This window comes from Mercenaria mercenaria, chromosome 9, assembly GCF_021730395.1.
Source record: "Mercenaria mercenaria strain notata chromosome 9, MADL_Memer_1, whole genome shotgun sequence".
In the NCBI taxonomy this organism is placed as follows: domain Eukaryota; kingdom Metazoa; phylum Mollusca; class Bivalvia; order Venerida; family Veneridae; genus Mercenaria; species Mercenaria mercenaria.
In genome coordinates this window covers 73349049-73371322 of record NC_069369.1, presented here as the reverse complement: position 1 = coordinate 73371322, position 22274 = coordinate 73349049, and the positions used below count along the sequence as shown (strand labels likewise).

The 22274-nt window shown below is 35.4% G+C and overlaps 3 protein-coding genes across 5 annotated transcripts in view; 2 read left to right on the top strand and 1 right to left on the bottom strand.

Annotated features, from left to right (window-relative positions):
* LOC123547461 (nuclear pore complex protein Nup107-like) overlaps positions 1 to 2568 on the top strand; it is a 40936-nt gene extending 38368 nt beyond the window's left edge. The window contains exons 25-26 of the mRNA XM_045334591.2: positions 157 to 351; positions 1993 to 2568. Of these exons, the coding sequence (XP_045190526.2) occupies positions 157 to 351; positions 1993 to 2097 (300 nt within the window). The 3' untranslated portion in view covers positions 2098 to 2568. The remainder of the gene's footprint in view (positions 1 to 156; positions 352 to 1992) is intronic.
* Positions 2569 to 5709: 3141 nt separating this feature from the next.
* LOC123548129 (caprin-2-like) lies at positions 5710 to 7023 on the top strand. Its single transcript, XM_045335364.1, has 2 exons — positions 5710 to 5948; positions 6498 to 7023. Exons 1-2 carry the CDS (start codon positions 5744 to 5746, stop codon positions 6950 to 6952), a joined length of 660 nt encoding a protein of 219 aa, XP_045191299.1. The 5' UTR covers positions 5710 to 5743; the 3' UTR covers positions 6953 to 7023.
* A 5743-nt stretch (positions 7024 to 12766) lies between these two features.
* LOC123547456 (uncharacterized) overlaps positions 12767 to 22274 on the bottom strand; it is a 31710-nt gene continuing 22202 nt past the window's right edge. For all 3 annotated transcript variants that reach the window (XM_053551698.1, XM_053551699.1, XM_053551700.1), the window contains 12 exons: positions 21882 to 22190; positions 21227 to 21329; positions 20746 to 20821; positions 20148 to 20281; positions 19703 to 19812; positions 18827 to 18967; positions 17908 to 18115; positions 16534 to 16724; positions 15640 to 15852; positions 15259 to 15373; positions 14751 to 14892; positions 12767 to 14304 (listed from right to left, as the gene is read on the bottom strand). In XM_053551698.1, coding sequence (XP_053407673.1) covers positions 14175 to 14304; positions 14751 to 14892; positions 15259 to 15373; positions 15640 to 15852; positions 16534 to 16724; positions 17908 to 18115; positions 18827 to 18967; positions 19703 to 19812; positions 20148 to 20281; positions 20746 to 20821; positions 21227 to 21329; positions 21882 to 22190 — 1872 coding nt within the window. In that variant the 3' untranslated portion in view covers positions 12767 to 14174. The remainder of the gene's footprint in view (positions 14305 to 14750; positions 14893 to 15258; positions 15374 to 15639; positions 15853 to 16533; positions 16725 to 17907; positions 18116 to 18826; positions 18968 to 19702; positions 19813 to 20147; positions 20282 to 20745; positions 20822 to 21226; positions 21330 to 21881; positions 22191 to 22274) is intronic.

Genomic DNA, 22274 nt, shown 5'->3' with positions numbered 1-22274 from the left:
ACTGACTAAATAGCAAACAGTGCAGACCATGATCATCCGTGCAGGCTGATCTTGGTCTGCACTGGTTGCAAAGTCAGATCTCTTGCCACCAGCAGGCCGAAGGTTAAACAGGTACATCTGGAAAATGTCTCTGAGGATACCTTTATTTTTGTAAAGGAGGAGGCAGATGAAAACATTGCTGACAGGAGTGAAGGCGATGTGTTACGGCAGGAACAGATGGATCGTTTACGTCGCCTTGTGTTGCCAGGACTCGTATTCCTTCTTCATAACGTTCTACACACAAGTGAACAGTACCAAGAATGTGTTCGACTTGCTGATATGTTAACATCTGAACAGCACAAGCTGTACCAGGTATACTTATATTGATCAATTGTAAGCAATAAAATGGTTTGATCCATACAGGATGTTACACCTTAAAACTTGATGAAATTATTCCAGTATATGTTTCTTCAAATTTGTTAGACAATATTGTTCAGAACATCAGTGAAATAAGAACTTTTTTTCACCTGAATTTCAAATAGCCAAATTAAAGGCCATCAAATTAGAAGTATTTTGTCTTGAAGTTTACATAGAAATTGTTATTCTTGACTAAAGATCAGTTGTTCCCTTATCATATTTTCATTTTATCCTGTAATTTTACCTTTATGTATTCTGATCTTGCTTAAGGAAACAGTATTTGCTGATTTCAGAAAACTTACAATTTTAAAGTGACTCAAACACACTTAAGACCTTTTTTTTCTATCTCAAAATGATAAATTGCAGGTACGTGACGGTGACCAGATCAGTACAAACTCACTGAAATACGAGGGGCGTTCAATATGTAATGTTACTCTGCATGTAGTTCCGTAACCGCTTGTTATTTTTAGATGCGGTTTTCGGCACATTAAAGAACAATTTATTAGAAACACAATGTTGTATAAATTATAAAAATCAGTAGATTCAAAGTAAAAATATAATCATTTGAGCGAGGTGTACTCGGGTATACTGGACAATTTTATGTCCAAAATATTGAGATTGTAACATGCAATTCCTTGATTGTACTATTCAAGAACTAGAACTATAGTTCAATTTTCAGATTAAACAGATAAAACAAACCATGACCTTCACAAACACATATGAAAACTAAAATAAAAAAAGTTTATAACAGTTTTAAATTGAGTGTGTATATTTTTACTCGAAAAATGGTAAGGTCAGTACAATAAGCACCTGCAATTTTTGTCAGAGGGGATAATCATCGTTTAAAAAATTCTTGTATTTTAAGTTGATACTAGTACCTTAATTCTCTATTGCGAAACTAGTTCTTACAACTTAGATTAATCGCTCTCAACACATATTCTAGATGGAATCAACCTCGAGTTTAGATTTTTTAGTTGTGTTGTAAAATTAAAGATGCAATAAATAGTTCAAAACAAACGCAAACTCATCACAAATTGCTTTACCTAGTAGAAAAATGATAGAATTTTGTGATTTTACAAGTGATTCTATTTTTCTGAGATTATTGATACCCAGGGCACATCTAAATTATAATTATTGTCCAGTATACCTGAGTACACCTCATTCAAATGATTATATTTTTTACTTTGAACCTACCGATTTTTATAAATTATATAGCATTGTGTTCCCAATAAATTGCTCTATAATATGCCGAAAACCGCATCTAAAAATAACTAGCGGTTACGGAACTACATATGAGTAACATTACTAAATAAACTACATTTACCTAACATATTGTCCAGAATGATGGAAGTAAACCATTGTTATGCTTTGGAAATACTGGCCGAAAGCAACATATTACATGATTTTTTACCAATGTTTAACTCTCATTTTCACTAACCTTACCATTTTCAGTGTCATATGTACATTCTACACCAAACTTGGTGAAAATGAACTAGTTGAAAAATTTCATATCTGTTGGCAAGTAGTTCTAACGATAAAGGCTTCATTCCCAAATAATAAAAAATCCTGTATGATTGACATTTGCGTATATTTCAGGTGTTCCGACAGGATGAAATACAGAGAGTGCTTCATTTACTGAGAGAATCTTCACTGAAACTGTTAGATCAGGGACGTGATCCATTGGGGTATGAACGCAGTTAGACCTTAGAGCTGATGTTGTCACTATCATAGAACAGGTGGTGATCATAGTTAAAAGCCAGAAGTATCCCCCTGGGGACAATTGAAAGGACATAGAACACTGGACTTGTACGTAAAGACAAGTACTTGTGTAATTAATACACTGAATCTCTGTTTAAAAAGATCAACAAGATACTGTTAAAAAAATCAACAAGAAAACTTGAAAAATCTCAACAAGATAGTGTCTTCACTTGAAGATTTTGGCATCAGGGGAATATGATTTCCTACATCTCTGAGAACCCACTGTATTTTGAGTTGATATTCTATAATTTTGGATTTAAAAGGTTTTTGAGTGAAGTTTATCTTTTATACAAGTGTATATCTTTTTATGTGAGGTAAATTAAAAGAAAACTTGATTCAGATTGAAATATTTGCCGAGACAAAGTATGAATATGTTTTTTGTATTTCAAATGGAAATAAAAATTTGAAAGATTATTGTTGTGTTTTTGAACTTAACCTTTACACCTACACTTCAACACTTGAAATGATATTAAGTATTTTCAGTCAGTTATTTTTAGACTTCAGTGACACTTGAAGAGATATTTATAACTATAACATTAAAGGAGACCTATCAATGTTTATCAGCACTAAGTCTTTAGTCTTGAAAATTATGCTGAAGTTCTTAAATTATTACTACATTATATCTATATAAAGGTACCAGAAAGAAGTATAATATTTTCAAAAGGTGTTTGAAGGTAAAACAGAGTTTAAGTAAATATTTAAGTTTATCTTTCATATAATTACTATCTGATGTTATATATTTATGTCTTTCATCTTTCATGATTTACAAAATATATGCTCTACTTTATGGACAGTTGGGAAATTATGACTATATCTCAATGTTAAGAACTATATTCATTTTCTGGTGACATTAACAACCACATGGTCATGGAAGGTATCGGAGAGAAATTTTGCAGGCTACAGTTTTAGCACCAAGTGCTGGAAGTATCCCCACATGTCCATTGTGAGCAAACAGTAGAGGTCACAATCAGGGCCCAGTTTTGACACGGTCTTAACCCTTACCCTGCTAAAATTCTAAAATGGACTGGTCCATCTTTCAATTTGGACAGTACCATTAACTGTTAAAAGGGGTACTTACCAAAAATATACTGATTGAATGGCGAACAGTGCAGATCATGATCAGACAGTACGGATGTGCAGGCTGATCATGATCTACACTGGTCGCAATGGCAGAATAAATCGTGTTCCGCATGATATGTGTTAACTGAAATTTGATCAGAATGTTTTCCTCTGTAAATTCTTAAACAAGTTTGATACTGGGTCATCAGAGGTATAAACTACGTTAAAAGGTCAAATCGGAGAACAAACTTATTAATTAAACACACCACTGAGGTTAAGGCCCGGTCACACCGCCCGAACTTTGTTGGAGCATTCCTTCAAAGGTAGGGAGAGGGGGCGGAATTTAGACAACGCTCGTCACCGCGCACAAAATGGGAAAACAATCGAAAACACGGGCGTTGCCTTAGAGGTGCACCGCTGAAGTCGGCGTTGCTTTAGCGTTGGTTTAACGGTAGCGAGCGTTGGTTTAGCGGTGACGCGAGCGCCAAATTCTGGTCCCGCTCCGACACCTCCATACCAACGCCAAACCAAAGTTCATCACCGCAATGGATCGCTGCTTCAACGCTCGACACCGTTCCAGCAATCCCGTGTCCGCTCGTAAAATGCTTACAACCGCTCCACCAAAGTTTGTGCAACGTTTAATCACCGCCCGGGCAAAGCTGGCGAAGCAGCGGTGGTCCAGCGTTCAAGATTTCTGCGTTGGCCTAGCGGACCCAAGCGTCCACGAACTTGCGTCTAGCGGTGCCAAACTTGACTGGGCGTTGTTAGAGCGGTGGTGAACTTTGCCGGAGCGGAAAATTGCCCGCTCCTCACCGCTCGCAATATTTTGTGCAGCTCAAAACTTTCGGAGCGGTAGGAGGGACCATCAGCGGTGGCCGAGCGTATACGGCGTTGCCTTAACGGGGGCCAACTTCTGTTAAACGGTGGTGAACGGTAACGAGCGGTGATGAAATTTTTTCACCGCTCCAGGAACGCTCCAACAAAGTTCGGTCGGTGTGACCGGGCCTTTATATTTTATACTGTATCTTTCATGAAACTTGGTCATAATTTGCGATTTTTATAAGATCCATGTCATATTGTACACTGGGTCCTCTGGTAAAAAGCTAAGTCAACACTTTGTTAACTACGATAAATGATACTTGGCTAAATTCCAAACGAAGTGAGCGTCATTGCGTCATACCAGCGATTTATGTAAGATGTGTAATAAAGCATACTATTGTAAAACATTGGCAAATATCACATCATTAGGTTATACAGCATTCGAGATAATTCGTTCCTTTCAGGTAGGGGTCTGCACAGCCAGATCTTTGGAATTCGAGCAGGATCTGGACATGTTTGATATAACGCTTAGAAGATAAAACTATATTGTTGTTCCCTGCAAGGATTTTTTCAAGGCGATTTTCTAATTTTACGTGTGAAAACGAGATCTTTTTACATGTGTTAAGTTTTGGTTCTCCGAATTAAGGCGGGGCTCGTAATCTAAACCGCTTCGATAAAGCAACATTCACATTTCACCTAGTGATAAGTTGTCAAAAAGAAATCAAGAACACATTGTAGGTTTAAAAGAAATCTGATTAAGAGCCTGTTCTGAGACCTTCATCTCTTCTGCATTATCACAGAAAGTACGTACAGTTGTACCGACTTTTAATTCAATGAAAAAGGATCTCCTATACTTTGTCTTAAGCTTAATATAGAAATCTATCTTACTAAAAAGTTCGGCTTAGAGAAATACTGATGTACCTCATTATATAACTTTTTATTTTTGTGGAGAGTATGGTGACTTGAATATGCAAACCAGATGGCTGTAGAACCGACAGGTCAACAAGTATTTTCCTGTGCACATTTAATAAATATGATGTCACTTTACATTTACGCTTTGACGCTATCTTAGTGACAGGACTTATAGATAACCTAATATTTATAAATGACAGTCTCTATTATTATAAAAGAGGCTTGCCTCTAGATGTTCTTCAAAATATCAAAATTTGAGGGGAAAGGTGGGTAGCTGTGCCTATATTATATCATATTTACCATAAATCACTATCGTTCCATTTGGTGTTTCTTAAATATATTGTAACTACAGATAAATCCCTTCGCTTTTGAATCAAGGTTTACTGAACTGCAGCACACGTTGTTTATATCTTTCTTGTCGAGATCTGAAACTCTCATAAAGGCCAAAAACAAAATCCCATTAAATTTGGTGATTACCAAGTGAGACCTTGTTTATTTATGAAAAAGCCTTGCATTTTACAATATTTATTTATTTATTTACTTGATATATTGATCAGGATGAGACGTAAATTTACGAAAACGGCCTGTTAGGATTCTGTTGCTCGTTATTTCCCTGATATATTAATTCTACTTACATTTTTAAACAACAATCTAGCAGTGACTAAATCAATTCTATTTCACTATCACGTGAATTTTTGGAAATTGCCATATATCTCTAAGCATGGCACTTTATTCAATTTCTTATCTTTGATGACGTGACGTCCATAGTTGTATCGTATATTATTTAAGAATCAAAACAATGGTTCGGCGTATATTATGTGTTGCAGCTATTGTTAGCATTTCGTATGGATTGGTCCTCGACGGTGACAATGTGCCGCAGAATAGAATGGACGCTTTGGAGTTTATGTTGGTGGAAGAGAAACAGTTGAGGATGAAACTAGAAGCAAAAGTGACTGATCTCACGAATAGAATGTCATCTGTGGAGTCTTCCCAAGACCAGTGTGGTAAGAATGAGCATTTTGTTGAGGTCTTGGAATGGTAAATTTTGCCTGACGAGACCATCCAAAGGAAGAACAAAAGTCTCTTAAAACAGATGGCCTTTTAATACAATATAAATTGTTCTTTAACAGCACAAAAAGGAATTCAGAAAGTGGTCTCGTAATGCAAGTGTTTTAATAGATGTGGTTTCTCGAACGAGTTGGACTGCACGTTCAAGAAATACATATCGTTCGGGATTACGAGGGTTTTTTTCTGGCAAAATCTTACACGATCATAAATCGATTGAAATGTATGTACAATTGTTGCGAGGTGTAGAAAAGCTAGCCTGACTTGCTTTAAGTGTAGGCCCATACTCCGAAATTTTCTATACTGCCTAAACTGTCCATACTAAGCATATAAAATCAAGAAGTCGTTTCTACAAATGAATTACTTAATCACGTCACATTGTAAATAAAACAACAGGCGATGATTTGTGTTAGAGTGAATGGATGCGAATAGGACGCATCCCGTTTATGCAAGATAATTCATTATAATTTTTTTTGGTATCATTATAGTGTGCGGTGACGGTACTGGTTCCCAAACCAGAAGTCAGCCATCTTTCATGGCCTCCATGTCTCACCATATGGCTCACTGCGGTGTCCAGCAGCCCGTTATTTTCGATTCAGTTAAACTGAACAAAGGGACAGCTTACAGTCCGACACATGGCACGTTCACGGCTCCTGTGAATGGAACTTATGCATTTTTTGCGACCTTATCAATCCCTCCTAACAACAGCTTCCATATCCGAATGGTAAGAAACAACGTCGCAAACGAAGTCGGGTTGTATCTTCACGCAGATCATCTCGGGATCTGGATAGAAAGAAGTAGCAATGTCGTACTTGAGCTCAACAAGGGTGACGAAGTATGGATGGCTTGCATGTATGACTCGCAGATTCAAGGAGATTACCATCCGGGTACAACCGATCCGACAGATTTCATTTCACATTTTTCTGGTTTTCTTGTTAATTAAAGGTGAATACCACCTTTTACAGATTATAATTAATTTAAAAAAAATATATCAGCTATACAAAAAGCTGTTACGAACAATTGCATTTACATTGACTCCTAAATTATGGTACAACACGACGTTAAAATGGTATATACTTCTTTTATACTTTTAAGATGGTTCTCCATTCTTGTTCACTGCAGTTATTTTGCAGAATGATGGAATGAGTTGACTATGATCACAACGACGACGATACGACGGTGACAATGACAAGATTTATGATCATACTTATAGGTTTTAGCTCGAAGATTAAAAGAATAGACAGTGATAGGGTCCGGTGTGTAAAGCTATTGCATTCACTATGCATTGAAACATCGTGTGTTTACTGTGATTATCCAATATTCACTGTTAGTGCGATCAATTCGTAACAGAAAATGCGAAAATACTTCAGAAAATGGGAAAAGCACCAAAATTGGCACAGCTATTTATTAAAGCATTAAAAACATTTTTTTCATGGGACCCATTTGATATCTGTCAAGATGGCCGATATGGCGGCCATTTTCCAAAATGGCCGCCAAAACTCAATATTTACCTTAGAAAACTCTAATGAAAGGTCATTATATTTACATTCACCCCCAAAATGCACTAAATATAAATGTATATAATAAAATAAATCCTAAATTTGCATCAAATGCAAAAATATCAATTCAAATGATGTAAGTTTCTTTCTGTTTCCATGGTAACGGCAAAAATCTAACCTTTAAAACTTAGTTTAATATTATCATTGTGTAAATGGGTTGCCCCTGTATGCATGTCAATACGTCAGCCATGCAGAGTGGGATACTGTAATAACTTTGAAACTACAGCAGAATTTTTCATGATACGTGGTACATGGATAAATGGCAATGCAGAGAATGCCAATGTCATTTAATGTTGTTCCTATGGCAACAAATGTTGTTGCTATGGCAACAAATAGTGCACGAATATGACACAAAGTGTCATCCTGCATTTCTTCAAAACAAGGAGAGATTGTTTCTTGAGAAATTTTACATAGACAGAGGGACAAATTGAGAACATGCTTGTTATCTTATTTTCTCCTCTTGTACATCATTTTGTCCGTCTGTATGTCGGTCCATCATTTGCAAATGGCGGATTCTTCAATAACTTCAAAATTGCAAATTCTAAAGACTTCTTTATGAAACCTTGTTTATAGATGGTAAGTAATATGGAGAATGTGAAGGTCAATTAACTTAGTTGCTATATAAAATTGTAGTTTCTTTGACACCAAGTACGACAACTACCCCTTTCAGTTTGGGACTTCGAAATGCAAGAATAGATTATAGCGACGGGCTAGTAGGAACAAATGAAACAATGTTCCTTATTATGCACCCGCAGTCACAATGTCTGCGTAATAAATTGCTAACTGTGTAACAAAGAAGAGTAAGGCTGAAAATATAAAAGTTGTTGTCATGGACAACACTTAGTAACTATTCTGTGAAATATATTACTCTGAACAGTGAGCTGAAATCTTAAATAAGGTACATGTCAGTTACTCTTGTCAGTACACACAAGCACGAGATTGTCGACAACTTTAGTTAACTTGCATAAGGCAGTGCAGAGCATTTCAGCACGTTTGACAAATTACGTCTTCCTCGACAGACTTTATCGAGGTTGCAAATGCACTTAAGGAGCTATTGGTACGAGACTCGGGTACTTGAGACAAAAAACTATTGGAATGGTTCCAGTATATCAAAGATATCTCTGGTCAGCCTTATTTATCTTGACTAGGAATTTTAGGAAAATGATAGAACACCCGACACCCATATGTGCCCGACCTAATGGGCAACCTTTTTTAGTATGTTCAAGAGGTGTGCAGACGATGCAGGAATGCACATTATAGCCCTAATCTATATGTGAACAGATGGTTGATCAAGCTACTTGACATGTTTTGCTGTAAAGAAGAATATCGAAAGCCTCCATTTATACCCTAGAAATATAATAGTTTATAATACGAACAGTTTGTTTGTAGGAAGATGTAGAAAATGCATTTAAAAGCTTGATTCACCGGTAAGCGCGAGCTGTACTGGTTAGTTATGTTTGACAAGACAGTGTTATACTTACATTGGACTGCTTAACTGGAAGTACAAATGGTAAATAGATAATATTTGTCGTCTTAAAACTAGTAATTTGAATTGGTATTAAAATTGTGTTTCGAATGTACCTGTGCTCATTAGAAAAATCCTCAAGTACTCACATTTAATTTAATTTTAATTTCAGTAAAATGTCCAGAAATAGATATTAGAGCACATTTTTCTTGTAGAAATGATAGATTCTGCTCTTAATTTATACCCCTGTTACACTCAGCCACGTTCCCACTACGTCGTAAAAACTAGCAGGACGCAGTAAGAACTTGTACAATGTAGAAGAAATACAGTAGACTCCGATAAGAATATGATGATTAATAATTATGGTCTCCATGAGTGTAGAGAACGCGGTCGAATTTTCGACATGTTCAAAACAAATGTAGTGAGAATGCGGTCTAATCAGGAAGCAGGAAGGACTTAGTAATGATTAACTAAAACCTAGTAGGAGATAGTACAAGCGTGGTGCGGACGGGAAAGGCTGCATGGCGTGCTCGCTGTGGTGTCATTGGGTTATCATTGCGTTCTTGCTATGTCAATGGAGTTCTTACTACAACTTATCTACGCTTGTGTGCTATGACCATGCTACGTGCATGCCACATTGTAGTATACCGCAGGTTATTAATATGTTCTTTCGGTTCTTAACACATCTATGTCACGTTTGCAGCAGGTTCTCACCATGATTGGTTCAGATTCTGATAATTAAGTATGAATACTGGATCCAATTCCCAATCACTTCGTTTTCAATCAGCAATTGGTATCGAACATCATCAGGAATTGCCACATAATCATGGACTCAGCAGCACTGGCAGCTTGTAGTGGAATTTTGGACTTCCGTATATCCTTCACACTGCTTTTGCTTATTCCACCGCAGTCTCTCTCTATAAGACTGCTCTTTTGTCTTCATTGGGGCGTTGGGGTGGGATGGGGGGTCGTCATTTATTGTAATTTATGGTTGTTGAGTGTAAATGCGGACACAATTATGTCAATATAACTTGCAGAAGGAATGAAAAAAAAAGAGGCGCATGGCGTAGTATCTATAAGTAGCCGACGAATGCAGTGAAAAGGTGATAAGCATATGGTTAAAGCATGGTAAGCGAGAGGTGCAATCTGACTGATCGTACTAAGAATGTAGTAAGAACACACTGGACGTGAAGAAGCGCGTGGTAAGAAAATTAGTGTGAACGTGTTAGACGCAGTGAGAACCAGGCAAGGATGTTAAAAGCGCGCAGTATAAACTTTAGAACTGCACATTTTTCGAGTCTGATCCCCGTCCCCACCGAGTCAAAATTTTCAGGAAGCAGTATGATCTTCATGGTCTTTGCCTGAGAGTGATCAGGACATTAGTGACTGTACATTATATGCTTATGACATTAAACTATAAAACCATTATTATGGCACAATGTACTACAATTTGACAAAAACAGAATATTACAGGGACATGCAAATGTAAATTTGATTACGCTGATCAACCGATTTTTCCCAAAGAAATCATGATGATCTGACAGGCCAGGGATGTTCACATGGTCTATCACACTAACATAATTAATGAATTATATAGTTTTATTAACTGTCATTAGTTCTCTTAATGTAAATAAATTGAAATGAATACAGCAACACTTACAAATTCTGAGTCACGAAAACTAATGACAAAGTGAAACACGTGTCATTTATTCGCTAATACACATTACAGACTAAAACTTCGTTTGCTCAAACTCTGATAATTCGAACACCATTCTTCAATTAATCTATCGTCAGGTCCCAAACAAATTCCTTTATAATATATTTTTCGATCACTCATACTAGTACTACCGATAATTCGAATAAATTTAGTCGGTCCTGATGGGTTCCAGTTACCGAAGTTCGAATGTATCTATAATTAATTAATTTACAATTGTTTTAAAGTTCTGCACAAGACTGTTGCATTTTTAAACTTTCTTGATATGCCAGTTACCATTATATACTTAATTTTGATTCATATAAATGCATTATGACTTTTCTTTTGCTTAATTGCACATTTTATCCAAGGGAGACAACTTTTTTCATTTTTGTTGGAAGAGCGGTATTGTTGTTAATATGATATGTTTGGATTTATTCAGGCAGGTGGTTTTAGCTTATTATACTGATAACTGTAAGTGTCAATAGAAATTTTATATATGATATTATGTATTTTTGAAAATATATACATATATGGCAGCCATCTTGGATTTTTCGGCCATATTGGATTTTTCGGAGTGGGTCTCATGCTCATTTTCAGTATTTTGCCCTAAAGTAGTTATGTACCAAGTTTCATGCTTTTCCCATTTTCTGAAGTATTTTTACACCATTTTACTGTACTATGTATAAGTACCGTAGCTTTATTTTCTTCTTTTCCTTCATATTGTGTCCCTTTCTCGATTTAGCAAGTTTCGTTTAGAATTTGTTTGTAAGCATATACCACTCGTTGGAAAGGATTAAAGCTTCACACACATGTTCACTGTGATGACCTGACATGCAATATGTAGGCTGCATATCACCATTTTTTTTTCTATTTTACAAAGACAAGCTCCTCTGTAGATATAACAAATTTTGGTAACGCTTTTGTATGTAAGCCGGTATCTCAGTAACCACTTTGGGAATTGATCAAAGGTTACTGTGATGCTATGATATGAAATACATAGCTCCCACAACTCTGTTTTGTCATTTAACAGAGTTGTGTCCCCTTTTCTACCTAACAGTCTTTGTATGCCATTAGGCATCATAACAGAAGAAAGTTTTATTATTAAAATGTTACTTCTTTCGTCGAAGGTATATCGAAACTTAAGTTTTTTTGGTTGCGGGTTGATCCCGCTACCAAAGTTAAAAGTGTATTTCTGACAATCAATGATAAGGTATTCCAGCCCATGGTTACATCACAAGCTAGGTCAGGCAGAGTTCATCTTAGATATGAGGCACATTAAATTTTTATTGTACTATTTAGTTGACCTGTCAAAACATGTTTCTGGCTTTCATGTTAATCTTATATAGGCATGAACAGAATATAATGAAAAACCGGGAACAAGTTTTGACAGGTCAAATAAATTGTACAATATTTGTTTCTCATTCATGTATATTCATAGATTGGCATTTAAACAAAAAATAAATCTACCAAAAACCCGCGACCATCAGACATTTCACGGCTTTGATTTCTACTTGAAACGTTATTTTATGAAAAATAAATATATTAAGAGTATACAGACATTTTAGAATAACAAGTATGCCCATGGACAGAATGTCGAGCCCGCCAGCACATTTGACCTCTAATTTTGACATTGACTATGGACCCAGGGACCTGCTTCTTGCGCATGACACTCCGTCTTATAATGGTTCACATTCATGCCAAGTTACATTAAAATCCCACCATACATGAAGAAGAAATGCTCCAGACAAACTTCAATTTGACCTTTGACCTCCAACTGTGACATTGACCTTTGAGATATGAACATGGGGTTTGCACATGACATGCCTTCTCATTGAGGTAAACATTCATACCAAATATAAACAAGATTGTTCCATGCATGTCAAAGTTATGGTCCGGGCAAAATCGGACGCACGCACGGACGCACATACGCACATACACCGAAAGTGGCGACTATATCGAGCTCACCGCAAGCGGGCTCGACAAAAACGTATCATAGGCCATGCTGATAATGTGTTATAAAAAAACTAAAACTATACAATTGTTTCGCATCTTTATTTGAAACTAAAATATGTTGTTCATAACATTACAATTGACAAAATGTTAGCATTAATTTGTAACAGAGGGGACTTGCTCGTTGCTGATGTTGTCACGTGCGAAATGAAGCATATTGCAGGACAGTTATGTCATATATACGTGTAATGGAACTATGTGATTTATCCGGATTAAATACATCCTCTCTAAAATGAGATGGTCAATAACGAAACTATACTGAAATGTGTGATAATGGTAAATTTTTATAAATCATGGTCTGTCTGTCTGAGCTGGTAAAAATAACCCATATATATATATATATATGATACTGCAAATTTTGATAAATCGTTAGCTTCTTTGAGATGGTTAAACAAGACAATAAACTGTGTTGCCTGATATGGTATATTTTGAGTAATAATTTAACATTTTTTGAAATTTAAAACAAGGATATATAATGTGTTGTCTAATAATATATATTTTGAGTAATTATCTAACTCATTTGAGAATGTAGGACAATGCCATTTACTGTATTGGCTGATATGGGGTGGTATAATTATTTTCAGTAATCATTTGAGATGGCCAAAACGAAACTATAATTTGTGTTCAGTTTATTCATACCAAGTTCGCCTTTGATAATTTGTTAATATTTGTTGCTTTGAATATAATCGTTACTCCCCTATTCTATTTAAAGGTTTCCAAACATTTTGGCGAATACTGAACTCGAAAAGCAAACAAATATATTACCATGTGTCTTAAGTGGTTTGTAAATACATTTAAAGGACGGATAGATAACTACTAGACTATCGATTCGTATTTCTTTTCTTTACTTTTACATCATGGGAACCTGATGAAGTGACGTTTTTTTTTCAATCATTCTGAACAATGTTCAGTAGTTTTTTTTTTATTAAGAGCAATGCTTTTTTAAATGTTAATCAACTGTATTTTTGGTTATTTTGTTTGTAAATCCAATACATATTTATCATGCTGACGTAACATAATATAGAAACAATATTCTCAAACAAAAGTGGTTCTGAAAATTTACATACATGTATGCGCCTTAACTTTTGACCAATGTTGATGAAGCTTTGTAAAATTTTCACTGGATTCTCAGTAAAGAGAATGGTCATGCATTATTTCATTGGTAAAAGACAAACATCTGAAGTCACACAGTTCGTCTCCTTATTGAGTAATATTCAAGCGATCTAAATGTCTTTTAAGATGTATTCATGGAAATAAAAACATTAAATTCGGCTACATTGTGGGAAACCTAGTTAATCTACAGTTTTGTTAAATGGCTTTCCTCAATTTGAAAACCAAACTTTGTGCACCAATAACACCACTGTCCTCGTAGAATTTCAAAAAACAATAACAATTAACAAGTCAGTTGAAATATTTCATCTCCATAGTTGTCTGTTTACAATTTTTCATCAAACACATATGTTGGATTGTTTGTGGCTGTGAAATAAGGGTCTCTGTGGAGTTTCTGTGAACCTGAAACGTCATACTCTCCAAATTCGGTCTTTTTTGACGACTGCTTTCCCATTCTTGTGAAATAGAATAAAATATAAAAGACTTATGAAATGACCGTCATTACAATTTATATAGGTTGGTGCCTCATAGACCGAGAGGATAAGGTCGCGAAATCTAATAATTTGCCTCTCACCACTGTGTATTCAAAACCTCGTTTATGTATAATATTTATCGAGTTGGGATGTTATCCAGCTAGCTTACGGAACGTCGGTAAGTCTACTTTTTTCTGAACAAATTACATAATGTATCGAATAAGTCTTGATAAAAATATCCACCAGAAAGTAGGACCCTATATAATTTATCTAACGTTCAAACAGTGTTAGATTATAATGATTAACAACATTTTATTTATATAGTATTAGCAGATTATTTTCGTACATTCAGCGCGGATACATCACCAAAATAATGTCAAACATTGGTATATTTCCAGAATTTTGGAAGAAAATATATGCCTGCCTACCTTGTTCTGACGCAGTAAATGCAGCCTATCAAGACAATTGCCGCCAGAACACCACAAGCTATGGCTAGTGCCAATACTTTTGTCTTTTCCTCATCATTGTTGTTCTTAACTACAGCCACAGGACTCGATATGCACTCGGGAACTGTAATAAACAAGACACCGCTATCACTTTCGACACTTATCAGTACACTTATGACAAATCCTTCAAGAGAAAGAAGTTATGTATAGCAAGCAGAAAGAGCAATTGAGCCGGAATTTTGTATAGGTTTCAGGAGAACCATATAAAATCTTATAATGAAATCTTTGTGATAGCATTTACAAACATATTTAAAAATAATTTTTACAAGATCAATATACAAATGTATATATGTGCGAGATATATGTGCGAGCAATACGTTCAGTGCGTAGAAATGCGTCCAGTTTACTTTTAACGGGAGAACAGTATTGCATAATCTTGAACTTTAATAAATGGAAATATGGCATTAATTCAACGTTTCAGAATACTTACGATTATTTCTTGACCATGCTGTAGAGTTAGCAACAGGGCGGCATATTTGGCAAGCATCCCCTTCTCTCGTGGCATCAGCCTCGTAACATTCATTGTTTATCAAACAGCTGTTCTCCTGAAAATAGTTTTGTTTAAGGTAGAGTGTTACTTTAAAAAAAAGATATTCCGCCGTAAACAACATAGCTGGACATTGTAACCTTTGAAGCGTATTTTAGCAAGGCATAAATCTAATACTGCAAAGTACTAAATACATTTTTCCTTTGCATTTAAATGTAGATATATCTCGGTAACATTATAAAAGCATAAGTGAATGCATAAGGGGTGGAAATCATTTTCTCGAAACTACAAATATATGCCCTTACAGATAGTATCATTTTATACCTTTCTCGTGCAAGTCGGTGTGTCAGTGCACTCGAAACAAACTTGACTATACACCACATGCGTTGTCGTATCATTACTTCGCATATTTCCGTCATTGCTAACACTAATCCGGGCACTTTGTTCCCTTGGCAACGGACACGTAACGTGGTTGATGGAAATATATAAGGCTCTTCCTTGTCCCTTTTCTCCGGTAGATACTATTGATTCGCCAATCTGAAAATAAGTTGTCAAAAATTAATTTAAATTTGGATGAATATATTTTCTACTTCTATGGTCATAGGAATACTTGTTAAAAAGTTGTACTGTTGACTAGATCTAGTACAAGACAGAGTTGTTTTCCAAATATTAGGTTTCTTTTCAGCATATTTGTTGAAGAGAAAGACCAGGGTTTACTTCACACAACATTTATTGTCCTACTATAAGACCTGGTTTAGGTTTTCTTAGAAAATATATAATTTAAGACTAAGAAATGGGCACATGTCTGACAGAGAAAACCAGGCATTTGTCCAAGTTTTCAGTAGAATTTCGATATAAAAATTCCCGTGTTTACTATTATGTCAGACATTAGAAATATAGTTTGACAGTATCTTACCGTCTTTCTCCAAAGAAGAGAGATATGTATGGAAAAAAGCCCTAAAACTACTGAATTTCCTCTTTCAAAAGAATTGTTTGAATGCAGATGACATTAAGAAATTGAACTCCTTATTGTTCTAAGCACATATTCTTCTCTACACATTCTTTTCACATTCATCTAATTTCTTTCAATATCTTGTGTTTCTTTATAATGTTTATTGCTTCTCAGCACTCCATCCCTTCATTACACACACCGGAATGTGCACTTTAAAGTAAATTTAGAGCAGTCTTTTCATTACCACTGTTATCCTCAAAGTTTACCTGTAGAAACTCATAATGACATGTGAGGCTCTCTGATTCAACAAAATTATCTCCATACACAGGTGCCGCCTTGCAGTCCGAGGTCAGCGTGTTGTCACACAAGAAAGAGGCTGATATAACTGTTGGTATGGTTTTGTCTTTTGATATTTCACAGCTGACACCAGAATATCCGTCCTCACAAACACATACACCTAGATGTAATAAGAACATGTGATTGAGTTTTTAAAAACAAACACATAGATGTATTAAAACATGTGATTGTGACATCAGACACAAACACATAGATGTAAAAACACATGTGATTGAGATCTTAAACACCTAGATGTAATTAAACATGTTATTGCAATCTTAAGAACAAACACATACGATGTAATAAAGCATGTGATTGAGATCTCAAATACAAACACTTAGATGTAATATAAACATGTAACTGCACTTAGATGTAATGAAAACATGTGTCTGAGATTAAAACTCGAACACATAGATGTATTAAAACGTGTTCTTGAGATCCCAAAAACAAACACCTAGATGTAATGAAAAATGTGATTGCAATCTCAAACCCAAAAAATCTAGCTGTAATAAAAATATGATTGAGATCTCAAACACCTAGATGTAATGAAAACATGTGACTGAGATCTCAATCACAAACATCTAGATGTAATTAACAATGGAACACGTCACTGTGATTGCATGTACAAATACCTAACATTTGTCTAAAATGATGTTAAACATTAATGATATTGTCTTAGATTCAATAGTAAAGATAACTCAATGAAGGACATTTATAGAGAGAAGGTAGATCAAGCAGTACTTAGATGTAATAAAAAGACAACAAGTGTCTGAGACCCCAAACAGCTTGATGTAATAAATATGAACCAAAATAATGTTATAAAATAAAAACAAGTATTTGAGATCACAAACCAAAACATCTATAAAATAAAACAAGTGACTGAAATCAAAACCATAAACTCATTGGTTTAAATAAATGAAACAAATGATAGAGATCACAGACACAAACACCTATTGTACCAAACTACTGAGGCAAATGAAAACACAAACTACGGTACCGACTGTTGATTCTATTTCAAGGGAATTATCCACAATTTCACAAATGGGCTAAAAATATATTGGAACTACCGATATGTAATCCACGGGGACATTAAGAAATGTAAATACGTTAACGCCTCTATGAATTAAAAGATACACAATTACATCAAGGAACAGAACACAAGAAAAAGCTATACTGAACTACCAATCATGCATGTTTGTTACATATGTTTTTATCACATTTATTATTGCGAACCTTTTTTTCTTAAAAAGAAATAGATAGTATTCACTGGTCATGCTGTATGTCTTATATATGCATATACTAACCATCAGTACAATTTCCATTTTCACCACAGTCCTCTACACATACATCAAGACTGTCAAGGATTTCGTCAATGTTGTCAGGAATATCTACTTCATCAGTTGTATTTCCAGTTTCATTAGCCATAGCAACTCTTATCGTGTTAGCAGCATCGACACAATCGACAATGATGTCTCTAATAGCATCTGTAGCCCAGTCGAAATTCCCTGTTGCCTGATGAAAAAAAAATACAAAAATTAAACCTATGTTTAAAGTAATTTAATAGATACATAAAGATATATTATGTTAAAACACCAGTGGATGTCACTGTGGAAATGAGTCAGAGGTACTGGTCATAAGTACGAAAACAATAACAAGACTGCGGAAAATTTATGTTGATTTAGTAACGAATGAAAAGCCTTTATATGACCATATTTGAACTAAAGACACTCATGTATTTTCAATACAGGCCAACGAAGGGTATTATTTTTATTTTTTATCTTGTTGGGTTTAACGCCACGCCGATACAATAATAGGTTATGCCTATATGCCATGCCGACTCTCCAGCTTTTGGTGGAGGGAGATCCCAGGTGCCCCTTCATGCATTATTTCAGGCATGAGCGAGCACTAGGGTAGAAGTTTCAACCTTCCATACATCACTGGATGACTTCCTCACTTGTAAAATACCTACATCCCAAGCGAGGAGCAAGTAACCACTCGACCACGGAGCCCCGGCATGACTACACTTAACGGGACTTAATTTATTTGAAAGTAATCTGAATTACATTTTTCATTGAGTATGTGCTTTTAAAATGGCTGGGTAATACTAATAGATCCGTGACCTGGCGTATTGGCTCTAGGCCGGATATATATCGAATCTAAAACGGGTTACTAGTATTAGTAATAGGCCTGTTCATGGAATAGCCAAACAACTGCATTACTTACATTGTAATCATGGGCGCAATTGTCAATTTGCTGTGTCAGGTTTGATGTTAGAATGGGCTTACACGATTTCGTGATCGTGCTTTCCATGATTGTTTCATTACATTTCTTTTCGGCTTCTTCAAGCGTCACTTCGGTGCCATCCTGCAAGTATTCGGACAAGAAAACTTTGATTTACTGTTCAGTATGTAATTTCAATCTCACATGTTCTAGCTGAGACTCTAGTTAACATTATCAGCATTTTGTGGAAAACATTTGTGTAACATTTCAAAAACTATTCTAGAGCACTGAAACGAAAATAAGAACTATCTATTATTGAATACAGCGTTCTACATGTAGCATATAAAGAACTTGCCTTATTTCTTAACTTATGAATAAATTTCTATTCATCCAATACCACAGTGCTGACTGAATCAGAATTTTGTGACGGACTTCTACGTATCTTACATTTCCATAGGCAAATTAACATTTATCATTAATATGGTACAATTTACTGCATGGCGCCGCTGTCTGAAAGTTCATGTTCCCATTAGGATACAGGCGAAACAAAAAAAAAATGTTAAAAAAGGTTCTTGAACAATGTAGCTGTTCGAAAGTGTCCGGAAGACAACAAAATATACTAAAATGATCAACACCAAAACGATATTAACATAATTTTACAGTTCATTTACGTTTCGGCGCTATAACTTTTTTCAAGATAAACAAGTAAAACGGAATTTCTAAAAGTAATTAAATAGATAAAAAGTAAACGGCGCTTCTATATGCCATTACATATACATGTATAAGCATAAAAGGATTAGAGGGTCAACATAGCTCGCAACGGGAAACTGATCGAATGTAGAGCTACTATTACTATATATACAGAATGAAAACACTTACAGTAGGTATAACTGTAGCAGTTGGAGCGGGATCTGTGTTTGCTTGACGCTTGTGTCTTGAAAGCACTGGTCGTTTCGCTTGTCTAACCAACGTGGCTGTAATATCATATTCTGCAAAAGAACAAAATAAAAATTGTTAACATATACAATTTTAATATAGTCATATAATTATGAAGTAAACGCATCAGTAAGATTATGTTTCAGTTATTCATTTTGCAGCTTTGGAACAATCTGACTGTCCGACTGTCTGACTTGGAAATGTCTGGCTATATGAGAAATATACGCCTGGTGTTTCTATAAAACTTGTTCTTTAACAAAGTCAAGTCAGAACACATCATATCAGAATATTGTTACACTGTTTCAATAACTGTCTGAAATAAACTTGTAAAGCTATATTCTTAAAATGTTTGGCATTTTAGTAAACACTGAAAAGGCTGTGTACATACTTGAAGTAGAGCATCTAAAAGCACCTAGACCAGCTAGGCAGACTCTATCCTTGTTTTTCACACAACTACAGTACATTGACGTCGCAGAGTGGGACGATACTCCAACACCATAGAAAAAGTTACCACTGGGTGCTCTGTTATAAAAATAGAATATGTTTAAAATTTGAGTTACGTCAAATATGCCTAGGCATAGATACAAATTTATGACAGGAAAATATCAACCGGTCAAAATATACAAGAATCATGACTCAAATACACTTTTTGCCCAAACTTAGGACTCCACATGCTAAGTTGGTTAACATAATGGTCATTATTTAGTTTCATTGCTATGTTCAGTCATTTCTGCTTCATTAAAAAAAACTGTCGTTCACCAAATCCGTTGAGCTCTAGGTACCACATATTCCTTACAAGCGCATAGTGTACTCAAAACTCAAAAGTAGTCGGGAACGACGGGACTAGAAAGAATGAAACTCGATATATAATATCTTTGGTCAACTTACTTATCTGAAAATACAACCTTACTCAAGTACCCATTAAGCTGATTTGTAAGGCTGTGTTATAAAAGGCTTTTGATAATTTTTAATGAGACAATACTTACTTCCAATGGTTAATGAAAGAGTTAACGTTTGGTTTTACATCGTTGGTCCTGTGGCCGTCATAATTGCCACACAACCCTGAAATGATTTATACATCATACTGTTATGTAATAAATATTCATGAGGACGAATTTTCGTAGTTTTTCTGGTTGCATCAGTCCACGGAATTAAGTCACAATGAAATATACCATTCCTACTGATTTAGTCTTCAAAAAGTTGTATCCACGTGAAATAACACTTCTGATCGAAACTATGAAATTTTAAGCACACGAAATGAAATGAATTTACAGCACTTGTAGAGAAAAGACACACCTCTTTACAAATAGTAAACGAAATGAACGACAAACTAACCTATACCTGGACACACAAGATACATTATAATGTCATGCTGAGCATGAGTGCCTAGCTTGTTTGAACGTTTTCATGAAAAGTGCGATATATTAAACTGGTATAACTATTATATAATATAATAGTTTGTTCAACCTTCAGAATTGTGTCTGTCTGTGCTGGAAGCTTTTATCCAAATGTTAATGAACGGTTTCCAGCTCTGCTGTACAGTGACAACCATTCCCGTTGGGAGCCAAATCTGAATAAAAAACGAACCCATCCAGATATGTCGTAAAGGGACATTCCTCAGTTTCAGACATTTTAAATATGCGAGTAAAGTAAATAAGAAAGAAAAAACATAAATCAATACTATTTAAGATGTTTTCGGAGCATGTAAAGAACAAGCAATCTCTCTTGTTTTTGCGCCATATTATCGGTGTGGCTATATTTCAAGCCTATTATACAGAACTGACTCAACCTCTTTTTTTATTTGCAATTATCAGTCTCGCAATATCACGCTATTAATTAGCAAAAAATGTACCTTCAATAATTATTGGGGCAAAAATGTACCTTCAATAAATTATTGGGGCAAAAATGTACCTTCAATAAATTATTGGAGCAAGTGTACCTTCAATAAATTATTGGGGCAAAAATGTACCTTCAATACATTATCGGGGCAAAAATGTAACTTCTATAAATTATCGGGGTAAAAGCTGAATAGAGAACAGGGGTAATGCAAAGCATTATCCGTACAATCGTATTCTTGTAAATGGGTAACTGAAAAAGTTATGTCATTGCCATGGTAACCTACCTCGTATTTCTGTCCACAACCAATTCTCCGTATATATGTCCCCGGCGTAAGTTCTCCATTTTTATAAATTTGAATAGTCATTGGTGTTTTAGCAAGCTCATCTCCGTGTCCGTGTCCGTGTGCATGGCCATGGGTACCAAATAACTGTTGTAAAAGTAGCCCTACTCCATGACCTTGACCCGGATGTCCACCACCAACAGTTCCTTGGCAACCGGTCACAGTGATTACATCATCACCGGATTTAACTGCAACTGCACAGTTGCAAGTAGCATGTGACTTCCGGCTACACTTGTAGTAAATTGCCCGTACCTTTAAGATATAAATATATCAGCATATAGGTGAGTCTGCAACTGCTAATTTGTAGCTGGCACGGAATTTACTACTTTAATATGA